Source organism: Lissotriton vulgaris, chromosome 2_1, assembly GCF_964263255.1.
Source record: "Lissotriton vulgaris chromosome 2_1, aLisVul1.2, whole genome shotgun sequence".
Classification (NCBI taxonomy): domain Eukaryota; kingdom Metazoa; phylum Chordata; class Amphibia; order Caudata; family Salamandridae; genus Lissotriton; species Lissotriton vulgaris.
In genome coordinates, this window is record NC_141687.1 from 2,098,163,582 (window position 1) to 2,098,188,814 (window position 25,233).

Here is a 25,233-nt window from a genome sequence, read left to right on the forward strand (position 1 = left end):
TGGATTTAAAGGCTTTATTCACTAACTCGGACCTCCAATACAGCACAGGCACAGGGGTCCATGTCCACATTCGTCCAGCTTCACAATGCCAATCCACACTGTGTGACTTCATATAGCTCTAGGAGTTCGGACAAAGACTCGAGCTTCAGAACGCATATAAGCACACAACATAACAAGAGAGTATTTGGAGCTCGTAGGAGGCAGAAGCTCACGGTTGAGAAACCATTGTGGGGTGCACACGAGGGCAAGCACTTCACAGAAGGAGTCGGGGAAGAAGCACACAGGCAGGACAAATCAGCGCAGAGGGTGGAAGAGAAGTACATGAGGGAGAAAGCTGGAAAACACATGCAATCTCCTAGAGTGCTTTAACAAAAAGAAAAAAGTAATGCCTGAAGAAGCAAGCAATGGTAGGAGACTGTATAACGGCAATACTCCAGGTAAGGGACAAGGAAAAAGCCACAGGATATTACCCCTAAACACAGTTGAGTCCTGGGTAGTTAATGTGTAACAAACAACAATGTCTCAACAGGTAATATTTGTAGGCAATTATGTAAAGTGTAAACAACAATTGCAATAGAAAGGAGACATCAATAGTTTATGAAAATTATATAGAGCAGTCTATATTTAAAAAGTTATTAATACAATTGGTGTGTCAGCACTATTTACATTGTATGTGGGGGTAACCCATACATTCGTGCGCACATCAGTGCTCGTGCAGGAAGTGAATGGCGCAAGTGACACGTGAAATAGCATAAGGAACAGTGAAAACGGCACACATTTATGATCCAAAGAATGGCCACCTTTCTGTTGTAATTACACCACGTAAGGGACAAACATCAGAAGAACAAGGAAAGCCCATGCCAGCTAACAAATGAGAAGCAAGCAAATAAGAGTGGCAAGGAAGCCAACCAATGTTAAGTACTGGGTGGGCTCTAAGCCACTCTGTAAGCATATCGCAGTAGACCGTGCATGTACGGTCTAGTAGGCAGGACATAAACATACAATACTTCAAATACATCTAAAAGCGTTGTCAGTGTGTTGAGATGTCAGCAGTATTGAGAATGATCACACACTAGGGCACATCCCAGCACTAAGCCAACCTCTAATGTAAGAACTGGTTGAATGCCTTGGTTAGAAACCCAAAAGATTTTAAAGTGTGAAGCGGTAAGACGTGGGCTTTACACCGGTCCAAAGAGAATTGGTAATTTGCCAATGGCAGTTTAAAATATTAATAAAGTCTCCTGTGAGTCTCAAAATGCCCTGTACTTCTTTGAATCCAATCAGACAACGGGGAGTGCTCCCAATTCCATGGGTGTAAGCCAGGTACTACAGTATTGCAACTACAGCTGACAACTAAAAGCTCACAGCAGAATGTAAACAATAACAGGCAGTTGTCCATATTGGCCCACATGTCATTTCTAAGGGGCTTAGGCAAATACAGCCCCTGAAATGCTTCCCTTTGAGACTAGATCATTGATCTAACTACTGGCCACCACGTGCTGCTCCTTTAGGGTACAGCTAACCTATCAATATTCATAAACAAGCCAGATGTGTCAAATGTTCTAGGGGTGGATTGTCCAGTGCTTAGCGTGTGCGTTTGGCACTTACAAAGTGTGTCTGAAAGTATCACACCAAAGTTCTCAAAGCTACAGTCCCTCAACATTTTACATTTTGTTGCAAAGATCTGGCTGGCTGCGGTAGAGGAGGCCAGAGCACTATTAGATGGGGGAGGATCAGTGGCAGTGATCCTCCTCGACCTTAGTGCGGCGTTCGATACCGTAGACCACCAACTCCTCATCGAAAGATTGGCTAGAGTTGGAGTGGAAGGTACAGCCTTATCCTGGCTTTCATCTTTCCTGGCCCAACGGTCTTACCAGATTTGGGAAAAGAACGCCCGCTCCTCCGAAATGCCCCTCCAATGTGGTGTGCCTCAGGGCTCTTCCCTGAGCCCTACATTATTTAATATCTATATGTCCACATTGGAGGAGGTTATCACCCCTTTCGGAGTGAGCGTCGTCAGCTACGCCGACGACACACAACTAGTGGTGTCTCTGTCCCATCCCAAACAACAGAAAGCTGATCTCTTCAACTGCCTTACGCAGGTCCATCGTTGGATGAACAGATCAGCCCTAAAGCTAAATGGGACAAAAACCGAGGTCCTTATACTTGGCCCGAAAGGAACCTCACTTCCCCTGGACAGCTGGCCAGCTTGTTTGGGTCCTCCCCCTGACCCAAAAACAGAGGTGAAAAGTCTGGGTGTGTGGATCGATTCCGATCTCTCATTCACTTCACAAGCTAAGAAGGTGGCAGAGACCTGCTTTGGTCTCTTAAAATCTCTGAGGAAAGTCCTGCCCCTTCTCCCCCCTAAATCCCAAAAACTATTAGTCCAAGGTCTCATAATATCGAGGCTGGACTATAGTAATGTGATTTACCTGGGCGCTCCCGAAGCGACCCTTACTAAACTGCAGAGAATTCAGAACACGGCCGCCCGGATCATCACAAACACCCCGGCCAGATCATCTGCTAAACCCGCTCTCAAACTCCTCCATTGGCTCCCCATAAGGGAGAGAGTCAAATTTAAGGCCCTATGTCTCGTCCACAAAACGCTGCATAACCAAGGCCCTCCTGTCCTCAGTAATTTTGTCACCCCCTACAGAAATTCTAGATCCCTCCGTTCCAATGCAGAAAACCTTATCAACACCCCAAGATTCAGGAAAACCCGAGCAGGAGGAAGACGCTTCTCGGTACAAGCCTCCCTCCTTTGGAATTCACTCCCTCGTGACTTACGACTTGAACCTCAATACCTGCGCTTCAGGAAGCTGCTAAAACCCATCTCTTTCCCTAACCTGTGCACCCTCCCCCCCTGTTTCTGATCCTTCATCCTTCCTTTCTTCCTACCTCAGTTTCTTGCTCATCTGATTTGGTGAATTTAGGGTTCCTCAGCGCTGGGATACCTCCGGGTGACTATCGCGCTTTATAAAAATAAATAATAATAATAATAATAATAATCTCTGTAGGAAACTTATCTATGTTACTTTCTGCCCAGCCCGGACAGGTGTTTTATTCCACTGGACATTTTCCCAGTGAGTTAGTGCCCTTGGAGGCCGGTTTTGAAAGCCCAGGGCTGTTCCTGGTACCCCTGTCACTCTCTAGCTTCCAGACATTAATTGCAGCAGGCATGGGGCGGTTTCAAGAGTGAGGGAGAGAGGAAGGGAGGGTGGGAGGGAAGGGAAGGGAAGGGAAAGGAAGAGAACGCTGACAGAAAGCTAACAGAAATAGAGAAGAGAAGGGAAGGGAAGAGAAGAGAAAAGAAGAAAAGGGAAGGGAAAGGAAAGGAAAGAAAAGAAGAAAAGAGAAGGGAAGAGAAACGAAGAAAAGAGAAGGGAAGAGAAAAGAAGAAAAGAGAAAGGAAGAGAAGATAGAGAGAATGGATCGATGGCAAGTGAGAGACTGCGCTAGGAGTTGGAGGGAGCAGGGCTAGCTTTAGCATTTTTTGCTAGGGCTGCTTTTGGATACCAAGTCTGACTCTGCTTAAAGCAGTCACACTACTGGAATCTGATGCCAATGTGTTGGCTCTTTTCTATAAATATTCCAAAATAATGTGTCAGGGTTCATGGGATTCAAATTTCCATGATTCTTTTTTTTAATACTACTTGAACAGAGGCTTGTAGAGATGAGCAGACTTACCACTCTCTTTTCCCTAAAGTCGATGCCCACTGTTGTGATGAATTTGGAGTTAAACTTTCCATCTGTGTACTGGAAGAGAAAACTCGTCTTTCCGACTCCTGAATCTCCAAGTGCCAAGAATTTAATGAGGTAGTCGTAATCCCCATCCGACATGGTGATAGTTTAGTTATTGACCTGCGAGATGAAACAACCATGGATTAGTAATATCAAGGTTTAAATTCTAACTTAGAACACTTAAATATTGATCAGTGACTTCTGCAGCAGTGGAATGGCAAGTACCACCCTTTCTCAAAGATGGGATCCACTCGACACTATCCTCTCATCTCACTGTCAATTACAAACTGAAGTCCTCATGCATTCATTCCACATTTCTAAAACATATACAAAGGGATAAACCAGCTGAAGGGGATTTACCTCATTGAGACTGATGGAGGACCTGAAAGAGGAGTCTGGGATAGGGAGTGAAGCGACAGATGCAGTTGATCAGAGTTGGGCGTTATGCCACAGGATGATGATGTGGTAGAGAATTAGAATATATACCATAGGATGATGCACTAGAGGTGGATGGCATCTGATCTCGGTGGAAGAATGAGGATAGCGACAGGGACAGCTGGAGTTTCAATAGTGCGGACACTGATGGGAGATGAGACAGGCTTGAGGGTTACCAAGAAAGATTGTGATACAGGCTTTTATGGATGGATACATGCAGAGGAAGGGACACAGACGCGGACAGAAGGGCGTGTATGGCGCTTTATTAGGGGTGGGCAGTTCTAAGGAGAAAAAAGACAGCAGTCTTCACAGATAGGAGGGAGTGGGTAAGAGAGGATCTGATTGGGAGTAAAGAAGGAGGTGAGAAATGAGTGAAACAGAGGCATAACATGCATCTCAAAGAAATAGAAGATAGGGCCTGGAATGGAACAATACAGAAGAAGCGGAGGCAAGCTAATAGAGAGATGTCAGGGTAAAGAAAGGAGTGATGAACAGTGTAGAAGGATTTATGGACAGTATCAGGGAATAATAGAAGCTCGCTGAGATATGAAAATAAGAGAAAGAAGGCACGCGACAGGTGCACAAGGGAGAGAAAAGACAGGCTTCTAAAATAATGCACTGGGCAGGAGAAGGACCATAGGCTTATGAAGAAGGAGAGATACAGTAATAGTTTACAGAGTGAAGGTAGGTACAGGGGGGATAGTGGCTGATAATGGAGTATACTGTATGAGAGGACAATGACACGGTTCCATTTCAGAGACAGAAGGAAGATTCATGGGGGGCTCAATGTTGTCAGCACAGGTCCACAGTTGAACATGGGCCACAGTGTCTTAGTGAAGCAATAGGATCATATAGAGAGGGGTACGAAAAGGAAGGAAGCTGGTGGGAGAGCTCTGTCCCCAGGAACCCCAGTATAGTGGCAAGGGCAGTGTCTACATAATTGTAATGCAGGCATGGAAATTCATAATGTCTAAAAGATACATGTAGCAACGTGGACTTTAAAAATTACAATCACCAAGGCAAATCAGCACTTCTTTCTGTAAGACTTGGACAAAACACTGCATCTGTCAATATCACCTAGATTATTTAAAACATCATTCTCAGTATAAACGGTGTCCTTATTAAATACGCGAGAGACACTATTATTCAGGCCTCAAAGACAGCAAATCTCAGTCCATTCAGGACCCAGAACCCTCAAAATGAAAGATCCCACCTGGTCATTTATTTACCCTCCTTCCTTGCAGCCCGACATTACGGCCCTGGGCACGAAGGTTTAGAGTCTTTTCATCTAGAGAAACGCAACAATATGTTTTAACAAATGGAATCGGTACCACTTCCTACAGATACATATTTATCACCTGTCTCTGACATGCAATACAGGACTCTCAGCTTTTTATTACTCGGGGTGCCAAAAGGAACATAGTTCTCCGCGTGCATTTGTTTTAGTAGCTGTTTGAAAATAAAGTTGAATGTCAGGGATCAAACTGGAGTTCCCTTAGTCTTCCGGGAAACGAGCCAACTTGTAGAAACCAGTCTGAGTTTAATTTACTTGCCAGAAGATGGAGGTCAGGCAATTCCCAAGACAGCCTGGCACGGTAGTCTGGCTGGATCTAAAGCTAGCCGGTATTTCCGACGTCATCATTGGCAGCTATGTGGGAATTACACGCAAATTCCTTTTAAATTTAAAGGCCGCTATTTAAAGGGCACAAGACGTAAAACATTCCGTATGTGTGTTTACCAAACTGCCAAAATGAGAATATTGCAGACTGAAATGCTATACTATTAATACAGTAAAACGCTTAATTCTGAAAAAATTACTGATCCAAAAAACACAAGCTACTTTAGGATGCTGTTAAAATCACTTTGTTCTGATATTTACTCCACAGAATAAGAAAGAATGGATTAACAAACTAATAGGTCACGAAAAATACTCCGAGCTCTTTAATTATAGTGTCCTGGTTCCAGCAGAAGAAAATCTGACACATTTTCACAAAAAGTAATGTATCTGTTAATTAAAAATCAATAAAATACTTTGAAATAAAAAAGGTGAGTTTCGGAGAGTTTGAGAAAGTTAGTGTGATAAGTGACCTTATATAGGTCATAGGCAAGCAGTGACGGCTCCACCGCTAAGGCGGAGGAGCGTCGCCCCACTGCTTTGCAGCAGTGAAATAAAGGAAACTTAAAATGATATTAACTCGAGGTTATTATCATTTTATATTTCCTTCTACTGCAGCTTTGAGTGGCGTGCGGGGGATGCTCCAATGACAAAGGAGATGGGAGAAGTGGCTTGCCCACTCCCAAATGCACATGACTGTTTGGCCCGCCCTCTCGGGCCAGCCACACCGTCATGTGCACTTTGAATGTTCTCCATCCAGGCTGCATTACAGCCTGGATGAAGAACATGCCCAGGCTCCCAATCCCAGGCTGAGCGCCGAACTACGGCACTCAGACGAATTACTACGCTGCATTGCCGTGTTGTGATTGGTCAGGGGAGCCTGGGTGCTTATCAATAACAATTCTGCGTTGTAGCATTGTGATTGGTCAGGGGAGTCTGGGTGTGCTTCCTGGTACCTTTTCGGCTGGGAGAGAAGATGGAGGAGAGGTGCAGCAAAAGGTACGTTTTTTAATTTATTTATTTTTTACAACCCCTCACCCCCACCTCCCTCCCCTCCCAAACGCCCCACCCTGATCAGTGCCGGCCGCAACTGTAGGCAAGCAAATTCCAAGCAGAAGCTGTAGTTACAGAGAAGGCCTGGTATCGAAACACGACTTTCAGAACATGGGAAATCTGGAGAAAAGTGCTCTAGTAGAAGCACATCTTGTGAATAGAAATCTTAGAAGTTTCTTTAAAGAAGAGTAATGGGCTTTGTCATAAGCATTAAAAATGTGGCGCCCACACACAGGATGCCAATGTAGAGACTGAAAATGACAGCAAATTGTAGATTGACACTCACACTCACACTTGTGAGGAGGTGGTCAGCTGTATTTTGAATGTGCTATAGTTTGGCTATCACGTTAGCCAGCAAACCTACAGTAGTCATACCTAGGGAATATATTGGCTTGAAGCACCATTTTTGGGAGTGTTGAAATAGAACTGAAATAATCTTCTAGATGGCCCTCATTAGGATGAAAGTGAGTATCAATGTGGCAATCAAAGGCAAGTCGGTTGTCAGACATGATGCCTACATTCCGGACAGAGGTAACAGGGATAAGAGTATGGTCTAGGTCCTTTGGAAACCAGACATTGGACCACGCACGGAGATTGCCAAAAGTAAAAATATCTGTTTAATTACTGTTTAGCTGTTTCATTCAGCTGACCACAGCACACATGCAGATTCTAAACTGAGATTGTAGTATTGCGAAGTCATCTTCGAACCCAAGCAAACATTGGGAGTCATCAGATTAGGCACAGAATCCTAGACTAAAAAATAAAAATAAAAAGATGAGGGATGCATGAAGGAAGACATACATCTGAACCTAGGGGTTAGGGCAGGAGAGGACTGTTAGGGCTCTAGTGTCAAGGCTTGAGAACAACCCTTAAAAAGTTGAGAACCATGTCAATGCACAGCTAGGAAGTCCTATGGTGGAAAGGCGATATAACAAAATGATGTGGGATACGGTGACAAATGTACCCCAGAGGTCTGAAGAATAAGGACTGCTTCTCCTTCAACATCCAATAGTATATGAATGCATAAACTGCAGATTCCGAGACTATTCTCATATCGAATGAGAGACAGACCCTTGGCTGATGAGAACCAAAAAGGTTGCTGGTTTCTACGAATGCAGAAAGTTGTTGATTTACAATCTTCTCTTCTCTTGAAGGAGCAAAGGGTATCCATAATTGCTCTTTTCACTGGGCAAAGTTCCATGGGACAGCCTGACGATATATATATATAGTTCAATTTAGAGAGTGAATTGTTCTCAGAGATTACCTGAAATTGATAGACGTTCTATTAGAAAATTATTTCTGTGCTAAGGAAATTGCAGGAACGAGTAGGCTCAGCGTTAGACAAAATATTAAAAAACGTATCAATTTCAGAATGATAAATAGTTTTTTTTAAGTGAGAATAAATGTAGGGCGGACGGGAGGTACAGCTGTAAAGTTTGCAACTGTAGTTTTGGCCAAATTGTTAAAGACACACAAGATTGCTTAATAAGGGTTCTTAGAAATCTCAATATGTAGGTGGTAATATGAGGTATGTGCTTGTGTAAGGCACAAAACTCCTCCTTGTGGACTTATTTGTTTGTTGGGAAGGATTTAAGCTTTTAGCATCTCACAAAGGTTTTCTAGAGCCTGTTAGAACTGGGGGCTTCTAGTTGGCGGAGGTACATGCCTTACTCCATATAGGGACCCTTGGCTTTTAAGTCAGGGAAAGGAAGGACACCTTCTCAGATAGCCCCTGCTCACCCCCTCGGTAGCTTAGCACGAGCAGCCAGGCTTATCTCCAAGGCACATGTGTAAAGTATTTGCAACCACCCTCTCAGTAACCCAATGATGACATCACAAATGGACTCCAAACGAGTTTCATAAAAAAAACAATTATATGTTTATAAAAAAAGATATACGATGAGGCCACACAATAAAAATTCAACATATGCAATATGTTGTATGTCACCTTGCCGGTTATTAGGCCAGCAAGCCCTTGTAGGTTCTTGCAGTATTAATGAGCAATTCTCAATGATCCAACGCAGTCCTATTGCAAGGCTATGCAGTTTGTAATGCAACAATCAGGCACTTCCTAATGTAAAAATAATGCCGTTCGTAATGCAACAATCGGGCGGCTCGTAATGCAAAAATAATGCAATTCCTAATGCAACAATCAGGCAGTTCGTAATGCAGAAATATTGTACTCTGGCACCGATCGCATGCTCTTGATCGTCTCTATGCCACTCCAACTGACTCACAGTCAGCAATTGCCACAATATGCCCCCCAACCCTGTTCTGATGGAAAATAAAGCACAGCTCCACACTCCGGCCCTGGTACTGCCACTCCTCGGCAAATACGGGCCGCGATACGGACTTGAACGGAGGCTAGTGCAGCAAAGATGAGAAAACCAGAGCATTTCTCTCGTATCCCGCACCCCGCCCCAGGCGGCGACACACACACGCTCGCTGAGAATTACTGGAGGGTACAATCTCACTCTCCTCCCCTCACGGCTTGGGCCTCCAATGCGACTTTGTTGATCTTGGGCAGTGGAACTCGGACCCCCAACGGTGATGGTTGGAGGTCTGTCCTTGGCATAGGCAGGCTCGGACCTAAGGCGGTGAATTCTCACAGCTCCTTTGGGGAAGCCGGTCCGGACTGATGGCAATGGCGATCTCAGCACTTCTGTTCACGCATGTTGATCGAAGCAGAGAACCAGACTGCTCCGGGACACACAGTCATGGGGCAATTTCCCATGAAGGTCTCAGGCTGCAACAGGGCACACGCACACAGCGTTGTGGAAACTCATTTGAGCTACGGGTGCACACGATCACAGGGTAATCCTCACAAATGTCTCAGGCTGCACGAAACACACACACACACACACAGGGTCGCCCAAGCCTCTTCGCCTCCAGGGGTTACTCCTCCTCCCTACACTCCAGATGCAGGTCAGCCTGTTGCTGTCTCACCTCCTCCCCTGGGTCAAGACGTTCCACAGAGCCTATCACATTCAAATCCAGACAGTCAATCCAAAACCAGGCAGAGACACACAGAATTGTTGGAACAAAAAAAAAAACAGCCACTTTTAAAAGCGCGGTTTCTAAACACACAATTCAAAAACAACCTTCACAAAAAGATGTGTTATTACATTTTGAGTTCAGGCACACTAAACTTCACCTCTCCCATCTTAAGCCTATGGGAAGATAGGCTGGAAACATATCACAAAGCCTTCCCCATTCTGTCCAGTGGGCAAGATGACCTTGCAACAGTGAAAAACGAATTTGGCAGTTTGTCACTGTCAGGACATGGTACACACCTTAGTACATGTCCTACCTTTCACATACACTGCACCCTGCCCGGGAGGGGACCTTGGGCCTACCATAGGGGTGTCTGATGTGCATAAAAAGGTAAGGGTAAGGCTAGACAAGTGAGTGCACTTGTCAGGACAACATGGCAGTTAGCAAACTGCACACAGGCACTGCAGTGGCAGGCCTGAGTTCTCTCTTTAGGGCTACTTGTGTGGGTGGCACAATTAGTGTTGCAGGCCCTCTAGTAGCATTTGCATTGCCAGCGATGGCACACATAGTGCACTTAACTAGTAAGAAAAACATACCAATTATGGACAACCAATTACCATAACACTTTGCACAGGGAGCACTTGCATTTTGACACTGATCAGCAGTGGCAACGTGCCCAAAGCATCTAAGCCAGCCAAGCGCAATCCATCAAAGCATCAAAAATAGAAGTGGTAGAGGCAAAATGTCAGGGGTAATCACGCCAAGAAATGACAGGTCTAACAGAGTCTTTTAGCTACTGCTACTTTTCTGAGAACAGGCAGAAGAGGTAGTGTAGTGGTGAGGATAACATGTGTTCAGAATGAAAAATGCATTAAGTGCAGATGTGATCCAATGGTTAAAGAGGCAGCATTGATAATCATGTTCAGATGAAAACTGGGCGCAGAAGAGTCTAGAACTGTAGGAAGTTGCTAGGCCTTAACAGTGAGAGCTCTGTAAGTGGCTGTACCATGTGAGAGAGGATTTACTGAAATAAATATTGCCTTGTGGTCAGACCGATACAGTTCAAGTGTGGAACTGAACTGGACTAGATCAGGATTTGCAATCACGTGAACAGCGCAGTGCGTGGGTCCTTCCACAATTTAATTTAGCTCAGGAATGGTGTTGGATCTGGCCAGTTTCGGTGCATCACTAGGACGATAGTCATCTACTCTAATTTTGAAATATTCAAAGAGGATCAATTTGTCAGCTGCAAGTGTTAGAGACTTTGCAAGGCCAGAAAGGGAGTGCAACAAAAGCAATACTCAATGAGTCTGGAGGTTTATAAATGTAAATAAATGTATTATTGCAAGTAGGTCTGATAGTAAGATTGAGTAAGAAAAATGTGGCCGCAATTTTACTACCCATGGAGAAAGTGGAGATCTTAATGAGGTCTCGGCTAATTACAGCCACCCTGCCATTAATACAACTGGAGACAGCGTGCTCTATGCAAGTAATGTGATAGCCTGAGGGAACTGCTCGTGCAATATCAGAGCGAGAGTTGTTCTTTAGCCATGATTCTGTTACAAACATTACATCTGCATCAAGTTCAATGATAAAGTCATGAATATCGATGTGTGCTTGGAAATGGAGTGGGCGTTCATAAGAACACAAGATAAGGTGAGGCAACAAGAATGGTTTCTAGGGGTGGCGGCATGAATTTGCTTGATTGGAAGGGAATGACGATCGATAGGAGTTGGAATGAAAATGTAAGAACTGATAAGAAATTCACAGGTAAAGGGCACTTCGCACAGGGAATCTAGTTTTAAGAGCATTTAAAGGTAAGAAGGGAAGAGAAAGAAAGACTACAGGTCTTATTTAGAAGTTGGCAGATAGGATGCTCCGTCACTAATGAGGTGGATATCCTGTCAACCTTACTACAAGTGAAAAAAGCTATAATACAGTTATAATATGCCGGGTGGGATATCTGTCATGTTTATGAAAGACTATCCCATCCGCCAAACTCTAAATAAGGCCCTAAGTTCTTTACTCACCAAAGAGGAGTGTAGAAGAGCAATACTGGCAGCATATTCTGCCCACAGGATGCTTGGACCAGTACAGACGGTCTTGCCTTAGGCACGCTTTTCATAGGACAGCTGTACATCTGTATGGACTTATGTACTATGTACAAAATTAGGTGGGAAACAGCACCACTGTCTTACATGGAAAATATGATGGGGAACATGATGATTTAGGCTGCAAAAAATTGAGACATTTATGACTCAGTAAATGCTCATGGCAAGGTGAGAGAGATGCACTTTGAATGGCTCAAGTGGGCTTCTCTGCATAGCTCTATAAAATAAGATGAGATGGTTGGATGAATATTACCAAACATTTATGAACACAAACACCACTTCACCTATTTCAGCAGTGCACAGGCTTGTATTAAGCTCGGTTTAGAAGTGGAATTACGAAGTATTCGACCCATCTGCAGGAAGCAAAAAGCTCTAGCTACTGCCCTTTATTACACTGTAGGACTGTGAAGAACTCTAGATGGAGGAGCTGGGGTGTCAAAGACTAAATCTCAAACAAATCAAAACAGTTATCAAGATTCTCAAAGTGCAGACAAAGGGGATTCTAGTAAGAATATATTACTAGCCGCGAACTTTAGTAAAGTTACAGTACCAAAACCCCAAGTAAAAACTATTCCTTGAACTGGCAAACAGCCAGCAGAAAAATACATAAAAGGTAAGTGTCTTTGGAAAAAAGTCAGGCTGAAAGGAGACCTACCCAGCTAACTGCAGAGGTTTGAAAAATCTGGGTAAAATTTCCAACCGATTTAGGTTTCCCTGAAGAAAACTTAATCCTTAAGAAAAGTGGCTCTCCGGTCATCTGGAGGCGTGGCTTCCTTGCACTGAATCAGCTGTTACTCCCAGTCAAGATGCTTGTTTGACAACGAAGAGGTTAGTCTGAGAGAGAACATGCACAGTGAGTCCAAGGAAGTAGTGATACCCTGGGCGTGATCCAGTAATCTCCCTAGTCAGCAAATATATTCAGAAATTAATTTATTTCTGTATTTCTGCAATTAATGTTTTTTCATGCATAAAAATATATAAATTCTATGCTTTTACCTCAATCTCCCCAGAACACCTAAACAAGTTTACCTCCTCTCACTGCTCCAAGCCTTAGCTACAGGTTATAAGATCCGCACTCACCCGTCTTTTGTATTGTAGACTACACTACCAAAATAACTTTGTTCCTTCAATTTTCCTGGACAGGACAAACATTTGGTACCAATATTACTCTTCAATATACTCTTACTACAGTCACTGCTTCTGCAGAAATAGTCCTCCAGAGAAGATACCCGACCTAGGCGGTAAACAACCTTTACGACGAAACTTTTACAACGCAGTGCCTTTACAACGCGGTATTTATAACGAATACCATTACAATGCATTGCGCTGGGGGGCGCTCTAGGATAGGGAATAAGTTTAATTTACTATCCAACACCTTCCCTAGTGTCCACGGGGACTGGAGTTGGAATAGTAAATTAAACTATTCACTATCCAGCACCCCAAAGCACTATGCGTTGTAAAGGTTTTCGTTGTAAATACCGCGTTGTAAAGGCATACGTGGTAAAAGAATGCGTTGTAACGTCATACATCCGACTTAGGCTGGTACAGAGATGATCTGGAACCCAATGCAAATGGGTTCCGTAGCCCTTAGCAGAACAATCGGTTAAAGTGGATAGTTATTTCCATGACTTCCTGGGGTGGATATATTCAAAGCAACATGACTTATTCAAATTATCTTTGCCTAGATCTTGCCATGGGCGTCATATAGTGGTCGCCGCTGCGACCCCTGGTTTGCCTCTTGGGGACACCTGCCACTGCCTTTGAGACAAATGGCCTCAGAGTTGGCAAAATCTGTGCCAGGAACACAATGGCAGGCCGTCCTTATGGACGTTGGTCGGGTCTCCACTTTACTTGTTTTCTGTCAATTTTTTATTACACTAATATTGAATAATATTTTATTATTCACTATTAGTGTAATAAAGAATATATTACAATTAACTGGAATATGACCTTTCCTGGCAGCAGAGGCAAGTTACAAATTATTTCAAATGTTTGTTGTGTTTGTGCTTGGAGGTAAGGGTGTGCTTATGTGAAAGCGCTTGTATGTGTGAAAGTGTGTCTATGTGTGAGCGTGCTTGTGTAAGTGAAAGTAAAAGGTTGAATGACATGTGATGTCACTTCCACTACCCCAGGCATTTTGATTTATTTACGCTCATGGATCTTGCTGACCTTGTTCCGATTGCCCTAAATCCTAATAGCCTTGTTCCCAACCCGGAATAATTTCAAGTTTTATCTGGCAACAGGGAGCGCAGACTTCAGGACTGGTGGAAGTGTTGAGCTCTTCGGAGAATCAGTCAGGTATCTATCTCCCTGAACTTGGTAAAACATATTCAGATAGACGAATTCGAAGAAACCCTTTTGAAAAAAATTAAGGCCCTACCCATCATGTAGTGAGTTTTTGTTCATTTATACTCTACCACAGTGGTTCTCTTTACCTGTAGCCCGGGGACCCTTATTCTGGGGTCAGCGGATGCTTAGAAAATTATTAAATAAGATTAATACATTTAAATATGCAAAATATACAATAACATTATTAATTTTTTTTAAAAATTAAAACGTATTGAAAATGAGAAGTAAATTGACATTAGAGGCTAAAAAAGAAGTTATTCAGATTTATTCGTGGGAGCAGTGGAAGATGAGTGTTCTCAATTGAATTTAGAACCCCTCCACCCGTCCTTAAATATTTATTTCTGAATTAAGTTAAATAATTAATTTGTGCGCTTGCTTGATGAACAATTGTTTCTATAATTGGTGTGGACTGTTTGGTGGTTCAAATCATCGAAAATGCTTAAGCCGGGATCCTCGGATTCCAATATTGATTCAATGGGGTCCCCGGGTTCCAGTGATGATTAAGATGCGGTCCTCAGATGTCAAAAGTTTAAACCCCACTGCTCTGCCATCTGTGGGTGCTGCTGCAAGGGGTCTGGGAGTCTCCCTGATGTGAATAATCTCTGCCAGCCACATTCATTACTCATCCATTTATCATGAATGTTTAGAGCCACAGGCAGTGGAATTATACTTTTTCCGTTTATCCCAGTTGTGCATTTCTTTTTCTCCTGCAGCTAGAATTGAATGCTAAAACTGATCAGTTTGAGTAAAGTTTTAGAGAAAAGACGAGAAGCTCAACGCTAATGTTTTAAATCAAATCTTTAATTAAAGTTGCGATTTATCACTGTACTTTTAACATCCGATGTAATTATGGATGTCACTAATTCAATGTGCTACCTGGAGCTTCACAGTAAAATATACATCACCATCATTCTTGTTGCTGTGAATTGGGGTGGGGTGGATTAGCTCACCAGCTGCATCGAGGCAAAGAGATTTTAGTCTTGGCTACTGGTTTAGAATGTAAGCATAAATACAATTTTAATAGGTTTAAAACGTTTTGGAGAAAAAATACTTTTCAGGACAATACAGATGCTGGGAAAACTAAATACCGGCCCAAACTTAGTATACTAATATTGCATCATTGAACAACTTATGTGCTCCTTCTTGCCTCAGACATTTCTCAGGTAGGCAGCACACAATTTCGAACACAAGTTACTTCTTATGTCAAATTTGGAATTGGGTCCGCGCTGAAATGGCATTTTCACTCCAAACTCATACACTGTAGGTCACGGAGGTTTTAAGTGAAATGTAAAATAAAGGGCTGTATTCCTGAAAAAAATAGTAAATTAATGCCTGAAGTATGCCCACAGCCAGGTGCAGATATTCTACTGTTGAGCTCCAATTCCGCCTGTGTGTCTACTTAGTTTAAATTTAAGCACAGAGGTTTGCAAACGCACATTTTTGTCTCTTTTTGTCTTCGCTGTAAAAACATAGTTTTACAAGGGGAAACCACTTTCTAAATACTCCCAGCAAATCTATGATTGATCCGTTCTCTCCTTCCATCCAGGAAGGAGAATTACTCCAGCCTTTGTCTATTTCTATGGTGCCACCATGTTGGTGGGAAGGCGTAGTGGCTCAGACGTGCAGTAGTAAATCCCTATAAGCTTGCCAGAAACGCTCTCGTGACTTCCTGGCAAGGGTAAATGCTATTAATTACTTTACTGAACGTTATTTAATTACCCTCCCCTTCATAGCATGATGCCGCCAATGCAACATTCCTCATATCAGTCGCTACCCAAAGGGGCAACTTCGTTAAAAGCCTGCCCGATCACTGAAGAGCCCATAAGCGAGCAATACAAAAATCCACAGACACACAATCTGTCACAAGCCAACACATACAATAAAAGACTACAACATACAGGAACATAACAAGCATGCCTGCCAGGTACAGGAGCCCTGTCCTGAGGATCTTTAGAACACAGATATAAACAGGTACTTCCAGAAGGGACAACATATTTGTGTTTCAGTGGCAGTAAAATCTATTTGAGTCAACAGAAGCAATGTCACTGATCATGGTGCTTGCAGAAAAGTCATCAGCCGGTGCCCAGCATGAGCATCTGCCAGATTAGACATTGCGTATCGTTATTTATCTCAGTAGCCAGACACATTCACTCTAAAGGCCCCCATTACACATTATATTCTGTGTGTCACGGATGCATTGTATACAGAAATCACACAATTCTTTGGTGTTTTCACTGCAGCTCAAAATGAAACCCAAACCTTTTGGATTTGCCAATGATCGTTCTAAATTTGGAATACAAAAGGAGAAACACCCTGATGCATAGATCCCTGACTTCAAAGGACACTGACCCGGTTTATTGTTGTTGCAGGAAGTAGAAGTCCTTGGCCGCCCCAACCACTAGGGTCAGTGACCATCGCAACCAAAGGTCTGAACCAAACAGGCTGACCCGGCCATCTTGCTACGCGTGTGAACAAATGGTCAGCTACAGTAAGAGGGGAGCCTGGGGAACTCTTTTGGGTGAGAGCCGGTACATATGTGGTCTGCACAAGAGTGCTAACCGGATGTTCACTCTAGATTACCCAAGGGAAAGGTGGATCAGCACGCTGCTTACCCTACCCAGCAGGTGGCATATCTGTTACTTTACTTAATATTAGACCTCAGATTTATTTAATCAAAGGGTTTGTTCTAGAATCTACAGTTTAGATAAGCAACAGCTCCAATAAAGACATACTGGCGGACCATGATTTTTTCCTAGCGATCTGTCACAGTATGAGGCCAAGTATTTTCTTGTCCAAGCAGGACCATGCACACATACACACATAAACCTTCAAAATAGTTTGAATAAACTGAAGTTATTTTTAAAGCCCCATATTAAGAAACTGTGATAAAGAACACGGTATCAGAGTACTGCAATGTCACAGTTTAGCAAAACTACAATGCACAACTTTTGCTTACATCCTCTCCCCTGCTAACTTGTAAACAATCTCTTAATTGTAATCATATGCTGATCCAATTACTTGATGCACACCTATTGTGTTGTGCAAGTCCCTCTTTCTATGAAGAACACCGCCATGTTTCTTGAAGCCAGGTTCATACTCTGGAAATTCCTAACATATATAATGCTTACATATAATTGAGACCTATTACCCTGGGAGTTCTGAGACCAGGTAATAAAGTTTAACTAACATATCAGAGTGATAGCCAGCATTAAAATCCCACCTACGTAAGGCCTGCCATCTGTTTGGTTCTGTCTTGGTAGGCCCATCTTGGACCTCGAAAGAGGAGAAGTAGTGGAAATAGAGGCTATTTACAAACTGCTACCATCAACAAGGAACAACCAGATTATAACATCATTTGGTAAGACATGCAAGCGGTGGAGCAGCAGGCCGTCTCTGATCTCAAGACATAGCAGGCAACCCGGGGCTGGTAGTGAGTAGTCGGGGTGGAAGTCACCCTGATACCTTGGTCCTGACCCCTTGATCCACCCATTCATCCGTTGCCTGCTTGCAGCCTGTAGTCATCAGTGTGGCTTGGACTGGCACTGTGCTCAGCCGTGAGGAGAGGTGAAGAGCAATATCGGAGGGGGATAGGTATGCACCTGTTGCCCTGCACCACACAAGTCCTCTAGTAGGGGGTGAGCATTTAGGGGGTGAGCGCGAGTGCAGCAGAGGCAGCCGAGTCAGGTCTCAGTGCGGCTTGCAGCCCCACGCCCACTTGACCCGCTCCTTCTCACTTTCATCAACATCAGCAGGAATAGGATATCAGGGGAGACCAATCAAAAAAAGTCTCAAATACAGTTGAGGCCCAGGTTTAAGGCATTGTAATACAGCCTTAGCCTTTCTGGACTTTGCCATAGCCACAGTTCTCGACCCATGGCCCTTTGTTTCAACTCCAGTGCTTTAGCATCAGCGCTGTTTATTGTAGTTTTTGTTAATATTTTGTTCCACAGGCTGAGAACCCCCGTGAGGCAGAAGAGGTGGTCTGGCAAGGGGTGCGGCGTGCAACCACCTTGGGGGGGAGGGACGGGCCATCAGCTACTTCACCGAAAACAATGTGTCTTGCTGGATACCCAGTTTGATGCTTGGCTTTTGACGGCTGGGGAAGCCATAGTTATACCGCTGCCACTACCTATCTGCTTTGGGAGAACTTTGAGAAAACTTTATAGCACCACTTTAGGTGCAGGAAGCGGGATGCTTCCCTTCGGATGCGGTCAGACTAGGTGCTGGTGAAGCTTGCAGGTCTCCAGCCCTTTCCTTGTAAGCATCTAGTTCATCAACATTCTGTAGCAGTGAGTTGGATCCCAGGCAACCCTCATGCTAGTACCTGTGGTGGCGTAGTGACGGATTGTGCATCTGTGGCCAGTAACCAGTGAAAAGGAGTCTGAGCAGAGTGCACGTTTGTATTGGTCACAAATCTTGTGCTGTTTCCATCTCCTGGAGAAGTCCAGGAAAAAAAACGACTTAATCGCTGAACTTAGTCATCTTCCTCCGAGACTTACTGTGCGTTTGCCTGCATTTCTCATGACAGCAAAACATTAACGATCACGGAGATTAATCTCCTCAAGGTGCTGTCACAAGATCAAATCAAATCCATTAGGAATAAAGCCCCACATTTGAGGAGAAATCAATTATTCAGACTTACTTTATTAGATGTGACAGGAAGCTGCCTTGAGAGAATGTTGTCCTCCATTATGCAATTGTTGGAAAAAACTACTGATAGCTAAGCTAGCAGGCAATTTTCAGTATTTCTGAAAGAGATATGATTGAAATATGAGGGAGTTGACGTATCATCTGGTAAGACGTTTACTCATGCTAATTCTGTTCAAAAGCACGACCTTAAAGTTGAAGTAGGTTGCTCCATATCGAAATTATCGACGATTCCACAAAAATCGAAGCCGGAGGAAGACTTCTTCATTTGAGCTTCTCTTTACCGAGAACTCCTCTTTACAAGCCTCAACAAAGGCTGCTACAGGCAATTGAAATCCCTCTGCGGCACAATACAGGGGATCTGAAGTTTTTCCAATTTTTTAAAACAAAGAGGCAGATGAAAGTTCACCTTTTCCAGCTGCGACTCCAAAAAAAGTAAAGAGAAGAAAAAAGCTAAAAGAAAGCTTAGAAGATTGTACAAAAGAGGGGGTAGGAAAATCAAAATCCCTCGCTTCCAGTGCGTCACACAATTATGTCAGGCATCAGTACCCCAAGCGTATTAAAACTGGAACATAGAACACGGGGTGCAAAGGTGTATAATGCTGTGTAGGTTGAAATGTTTACCGTTAAAAACTGACAGATGCGTGGCAGAATGTAGTCTGGGAAGAAAGAATTTGCACTTTCTGTTATAATGGTATAAAGACTATCAAACACGTTACATTTGTCTGTCCTGTTTTAACGCTTTACCAAAACAGATTTCTAAAACCACTTAAAAAAAAAACATAGAATTACAACAGGTAAAGGCTGCAATGGAGATGATAAATTGTCCTGTCAATGAATTAATGTGCTGTAATATTTTTACATTTTTTCGCTCTTTTTTTAAAGCCTTATTCATGTATATATTTTATATATTGTAGATCTCATTGTAAGATCTAAATTGATAATAAAAACCTTGACACCACTTACACAGTTTTTCAAGCAGAAAGCATACCTTTATAAAGGTGTCCCTGTTCCTGTAGCATGATTGACTCGATTTTTTTCAAGAAACACTTGTGGGAGTTCGCTCACTTTCACAAAAGATTTCTGGTGCTGCTATTTACGAATTGAGAAGTAAGCCCACAGTAGACATTAATTAGGATTTCTCAGTTTAATGTGATGTAAGGAAAGTGGTGTTCTTGCATGTGACTAATCACGGTTAAATCTACGTATGCTTCCTGGAATTGGAACATTGTTACTGGACCACTGATGCGCTGTCAGAGGGACAATGTTGCGACCTGACACTCATCAACATGGATACTCACTCTTTGTGGGAGCAGCTACTCCGCTCACACCTTTAATTCCTCCTGGGTCTATGGCTTCCTTCATTGTTTGTTTATGGCTTCCTCCATTGTGGGTTTACTGTTTATCTATTATTTCTTGCTGTGTTTATTTGCAATTTTAGTGCAAATGAAGGTCAGTATTTTTTAAGCTTTAATATTCATTTGTAGTCTTGCATTTAGGACATAACACAAAACAATACAAAGAAAACTACTACCTAAAAGGACTGAGTACACAGATCCGAGCTAGACTTGAACTCTGCCCTCTCTCTGGTGGAATGAACATATCCACTAACCAATAACAGGCGATTCCAAGAAAGGAATTTGTCATAGGTAGGTCCTGCCCTGTTCTCCTCCCTGTACAAATATTTAAAATGGGCTCCCCACCCTTTCACCTACAACTGTGAATGCAGAAATATAACAAGAGCATATTTTCCTCAACATGCTCGATGCAAATTATCCACATATTACGAGACCCATTGGCCCACAGACTGGCTCAGAAATATGCAGCCATCTCATCTCTCACCGCAAGTTGAAAACCAACTCCTATCAGTAGTCATCACAATTCTTTGATGTCCACTGACTTCAATGAGGGATTGTTCGACGTGACCCGCAGTAGTACCCGACGAGGAAGCACACACTTAAAAACCCTACCAACCATCACCCGCCACATGGCACACTCCTAAGAGCTCCAGAGTGAAGCACTTTCAAGCAACACATATAACAAGCACTGTGTTCACCACACAATGTTCTACAGTAGAATATATTGTTGGGGTATGGCATCCACTCTACAGAAAAAAACACATGTGCTCCGTTAGCAGTGATTAAACGAATGGGCTTGATTGGGAATATGGCTTAAACTGCTTCTTGATACATAGATGGAGCAGGATTCAGCATTGGCAACAATCGAAAGGCCAGAACAAAGTCAACCGGAAAAATCAGAAAAATCAACTGATGTGTCAAAGATCAATGGATCGTGAATTCTAACTTTAAGAAAAACTCTTATGAAGGCGAATCTATCTTTCCTTTTTAAGGGCCATGCTTTGACACCTCTGTTCTATTGTTAAATATTACCGAAGACAGATCTTTCCATCAGTTTACTAACCATTGGTTGGTATCATCCTGCCTCTCAATTGCTTGCATCCCATTGGTCAGCTCTGTAGTTGCCACGTCCTCTTCTTCCTCTGTATGGCCCTCCTCTAGAGCATAGCCCAAATACTTGAGTCCTTACACTCTCTAGTGCGAGGACGCTCCCTTAAAGTAACCAGACACGTTACTAATTTCTTAACGTACCATAACACTTCTCAGAGCACTTTTTTTCTTTTTGATTACGCACTCTGTAAAGTGCATCTTTTGTAGCGGTCGCTGTCCTGTATTGCTCCCCATCCATCTGCTCTCTCCCTCCGTTGTTGTTTGCTTCTTACCTCCCACTTGCTTTTAGTATTGCCTCACTCCTGTTGCTAAGTTGGCCCACCATAACAAAAAAGTCCTAAGACAGGACTCCGCTTTCTGAGTTATAGCGATTTTTTACTCTTTACAAAAGTGTCCTCTACCCTAGGCAGCGTTATTTTTGCTTGCACATCACCCGTCTTGTGTTGCTTGTTTTCTTCGTGCTTTCCTCGTCGACGTTGCCTACTCCATACGAATGTCCCCATGCACATACTTGTACAACGCACAGATTTCAGTGTAAATTATCAGTGTGTGTGAACATTGTTTGCACACCATGGGAAACACAAATCTGCGTCTGTGTATGTGACCCCATTTCATATTTCATGATAAATTGGTGCCTGATTTGGAAAGTGCACTCAACCCAGACTTCACAGGTGCAAGGCCCTCATTTCCTTTTCTAAGGAAGTAAACTAATTCAAAATGCAGACAGCTGGTCATTCTTTCTAAGTTAGTGGTTACAATAGCTCAGATTTACCTAAATGCGGAAAGTGCGGATACTTCTGACGGAGTGTCCTCTCTAAGCATTTGTTTTGTATTTCAGGAGATCTGTACTACTGGAATAGCAGCAGGTCAAAATTATTTTCCGTGGAAAAAAATGAGAATATTGCAAAGAAAGCTCCTTTATTAGGTTAACATCAACTTTTGGTAATCAGCTTTTATACCAAAGTAGGTCCCTCTGGCTTCCCGTGAAAGAGGTTATGTGGCTCGGAGTGAAGAAGGTAGAACAGATAATGCGCTATTCTAATGAGAGTACCAAAATAACAACCTGTTACCATCAGGAGACTGACATTTGTCAAGATTTTGCATAGGCAAATTGTGAAAACTGTTAAAACATTCTATTCATTGAACTTCATATAAATTTCTATGGTGTTCGTTTCACTCGAAGCTCGATACGAGGACTTAGAGACCAGTTTGACTGTTAATCAAGTGAGCTCTGCCAATCCCTCTTCTGGTAACTGGGCGTGATACTAGCCTCCCCTCCCATTATCATTACTTTACCTGTCGCTCCGCACTCCCTCCTCCATCGATGCTTGCCATGCAGGGCTGGAGCAGCGGAAGTTACATGCAAGCTTTGCTCGACATGCAGCTGACGTTGTCCCAACTCTCTTGGTCGATTTGGGAAACTACCCTTTGGGGGTAATTACCTATTAAGTTAAGGGCCTAGACAGCCTGCTTGTCATGTTTTCAAATTCATGCAGGGCTGTCAAACATGGCTAAAACACCAAATGAGACCTATTGCCTTTGCCAATACTTGTCTAAGCTTTACCTAGGATGCCTCAGCACCCTGCATTGCTACCCTGAGTAGGGCGTTGAATGACCCATTTAGCTAATCCTTCTATGGTAGTGGTCATTGTTTTTACTGCAGATTTAATTATACTCCCAATTAGTCTAATGTCCATGTTTTCCTAAATATTAATCCAGTCACAAATAAATGCAGCCGTCTTTGGTTACTAGGACCAATTTAGCACCTACAAATAATCACGGAACACTTCAAGGCAGAATTCTAACACTGTTAGTTAATGGGTGATTATTTTAACCACTTCCGTGCTCCCGCCGATGGAAGCAATGCCTCCCCAGTGCTGCCGTCGGCCAACGGCTGACGCAGCCCCGCCCACCCTTTAGAACGCCCGCACCGCAGCGGATAAACGGCTGCGGTTAAGGCATTAAGAATAGAACGCACACATCACTCCCCAGTGTTTCCAAAGCTGCCAGTACCTACAAAACAGCATCACGCCTGTGTGACTCCCCATGAGACGCAGGCACATACTCCAGTGTGGAGATCTGTGTTGCATCTGAGCTTCTGGAGGGTCAAGGACAAGCAGTGTTTAATTGTATTGTTACCAAGCATCAGACAGAAGTACCACGTTTGAAAACTCTTCGTAAATAAATGTGTGAAAATGTTCTAATTGCTACTACTGAATAGGCTTTCTTTGCATTGGCAGAAGATGCAATCAAGTGGTCCAGTAGGGACGCAGCTACCCGGGTTGCTGTATTACTAAATCTTTGTGTATTGCTGCCTCCCTTTCCTCAGCCTCTCTGTTGACTGGATTGAGATGGAGGGATATTAGGTTAATGGGAGCTCTTGGGTAGATCAGTCTCCCCATGGCAGATGGCGTGTTCAGAGCTCCAGATTATGAGATGTATTAGCTGGCAGCACATCAACAGTAGGTGGCTACTTGGCAGCCCCAATGCGCCCAAAACATGCAGAATTCCTCAACAAGAAGCTCTGCCGTGATACCCTAAGAGGAGTTGGCTAGGCAGACCTAACTGGTCTTGTCTGCATCTTTTTGATATAAAGAGTGGCTGTCAGGCTGAGCAGAGGTAAGCCTGACAGGCACGGTTTATTTTAAGGTCAGGCGGCCAGGAGCTGTACATGCGCTAAATGTGCAGGCTCCTGGCTGCGTGATCCGAACTTTGCTGGACTGAGGATGTCACAGCTCCTGTGGGCGTGACCTCCTGAGCTCGGCAACGGTTCTCAAGGCCCCCCTCATAACCAGGGGAGCGTCAGTGATAGCCTTGTACCTGGGTGCTTAAGTTTAAGCCCTGAAGTGCCCACGGCCAGGTGTCTATCACCGACACTTCGCCACTGAGTGGGGGGGGGTAGCTAGTCTCTCTTACACCCTCCTACTTTCCGACTAGGTAGGGACTGCTGCCTCCCCTCATTGGCTGACCTAAAGTCAGCCAATGAGGGGAGGCAGCAGTCCCAACCCTCCTGGCACCTCCGAGCCTTCCCTCCCTGAGAGCTGTAAAAGGTAAGTGTTATTTTTATTGATTCTTTGGTGTGTGTATGTATGTATATATGTGTATTTGTGAGTGTTGTTAATGGGTGGATGTGCGCGCTTGTCTGCACTGAATGCATGGGTGTGAGTGTGCATGTGTGTGTGGGGGCCCGCTCTAAATTATACTCATCGGCCACCAATGGTGTGGAGGGGAACCAATTCACACATCCTGGGCATTCCAGCCAGATCCATAGCCAACAGGCTTATCAAGTATGCAAACACTTTTATAGGCACATGGCTCATGAAGGAGGATCAGGCAGCCCTTGTGGCGGTCATAAAGATGAGAGGACTAATAAAAGGAGTGATACACGAGAGCTACAGGAGGGCGACACTGCTTAGAAGGAACAACATTTTGGCTTCAGTAGGCCATCTGCAATTTCTTAGCATGTTAAATCTCAATTATGGATGGCTGATGTTACCCTGCTACCCCTGTATGCCCCTAATTACACGTTACGCCTGGTCTCAGGAATCAAGGAAGTGGCAGGAATAGAATGTAAAACCGGTCTACTTTCTTTAATTTACACTCTTTGTCTTTCTCCTAGCCCATCAGCAGCCAATAGAGCTCTGTTGAGTGGCTACAGGGCGGACAAGGGATCAACCTATTGATGTTATCTGAGGCCAAAGAATGTGTGATGTCATTCCAGCTTCCACTGGCACTACTTTGGTAAATCCAGTGGCGTGACTAGGGGGGTGCGGGGGGTGCGGACCGCACCGGGTGTCACCCCATCATGGGGGTGACACCA

General features: G+C 43.7%; 1 protein-coding gene across 10 annotated transcripts in view; it reads right to left on the bottom strand.

Moving 5' to 3' along the window:
• Positions 1-25,233, bottom strand: part of RAB27A (RAB27A, member RAS oncogene family) — a 465,531-nt gene that overhangs the window by 97,294 nt on the left and 343,004 nt on the right. For 8 of the 10 annotated variants that reach the window (XM_086958330.1, XM_086958326.1, XM_086958321.1 and 5 more), the window contains one exon: positions 3,688-3,861. In XM_086958330.1, the coding sequence (XP_086814456.1) occupies positions 3,688-3,840 (153 nt within the window). In that variant the 5' untranslated portion in view covers positions 3,841-3,861. Of the gene's footprint in view, positions 1-3,687; positions 3,862-12,604; positions 12,784-25,233 lie in introns of those variants that run through there. The other 2 variants (XM_086958328.1, XM_086958325.1) reach the window with 2 other exon arrangements.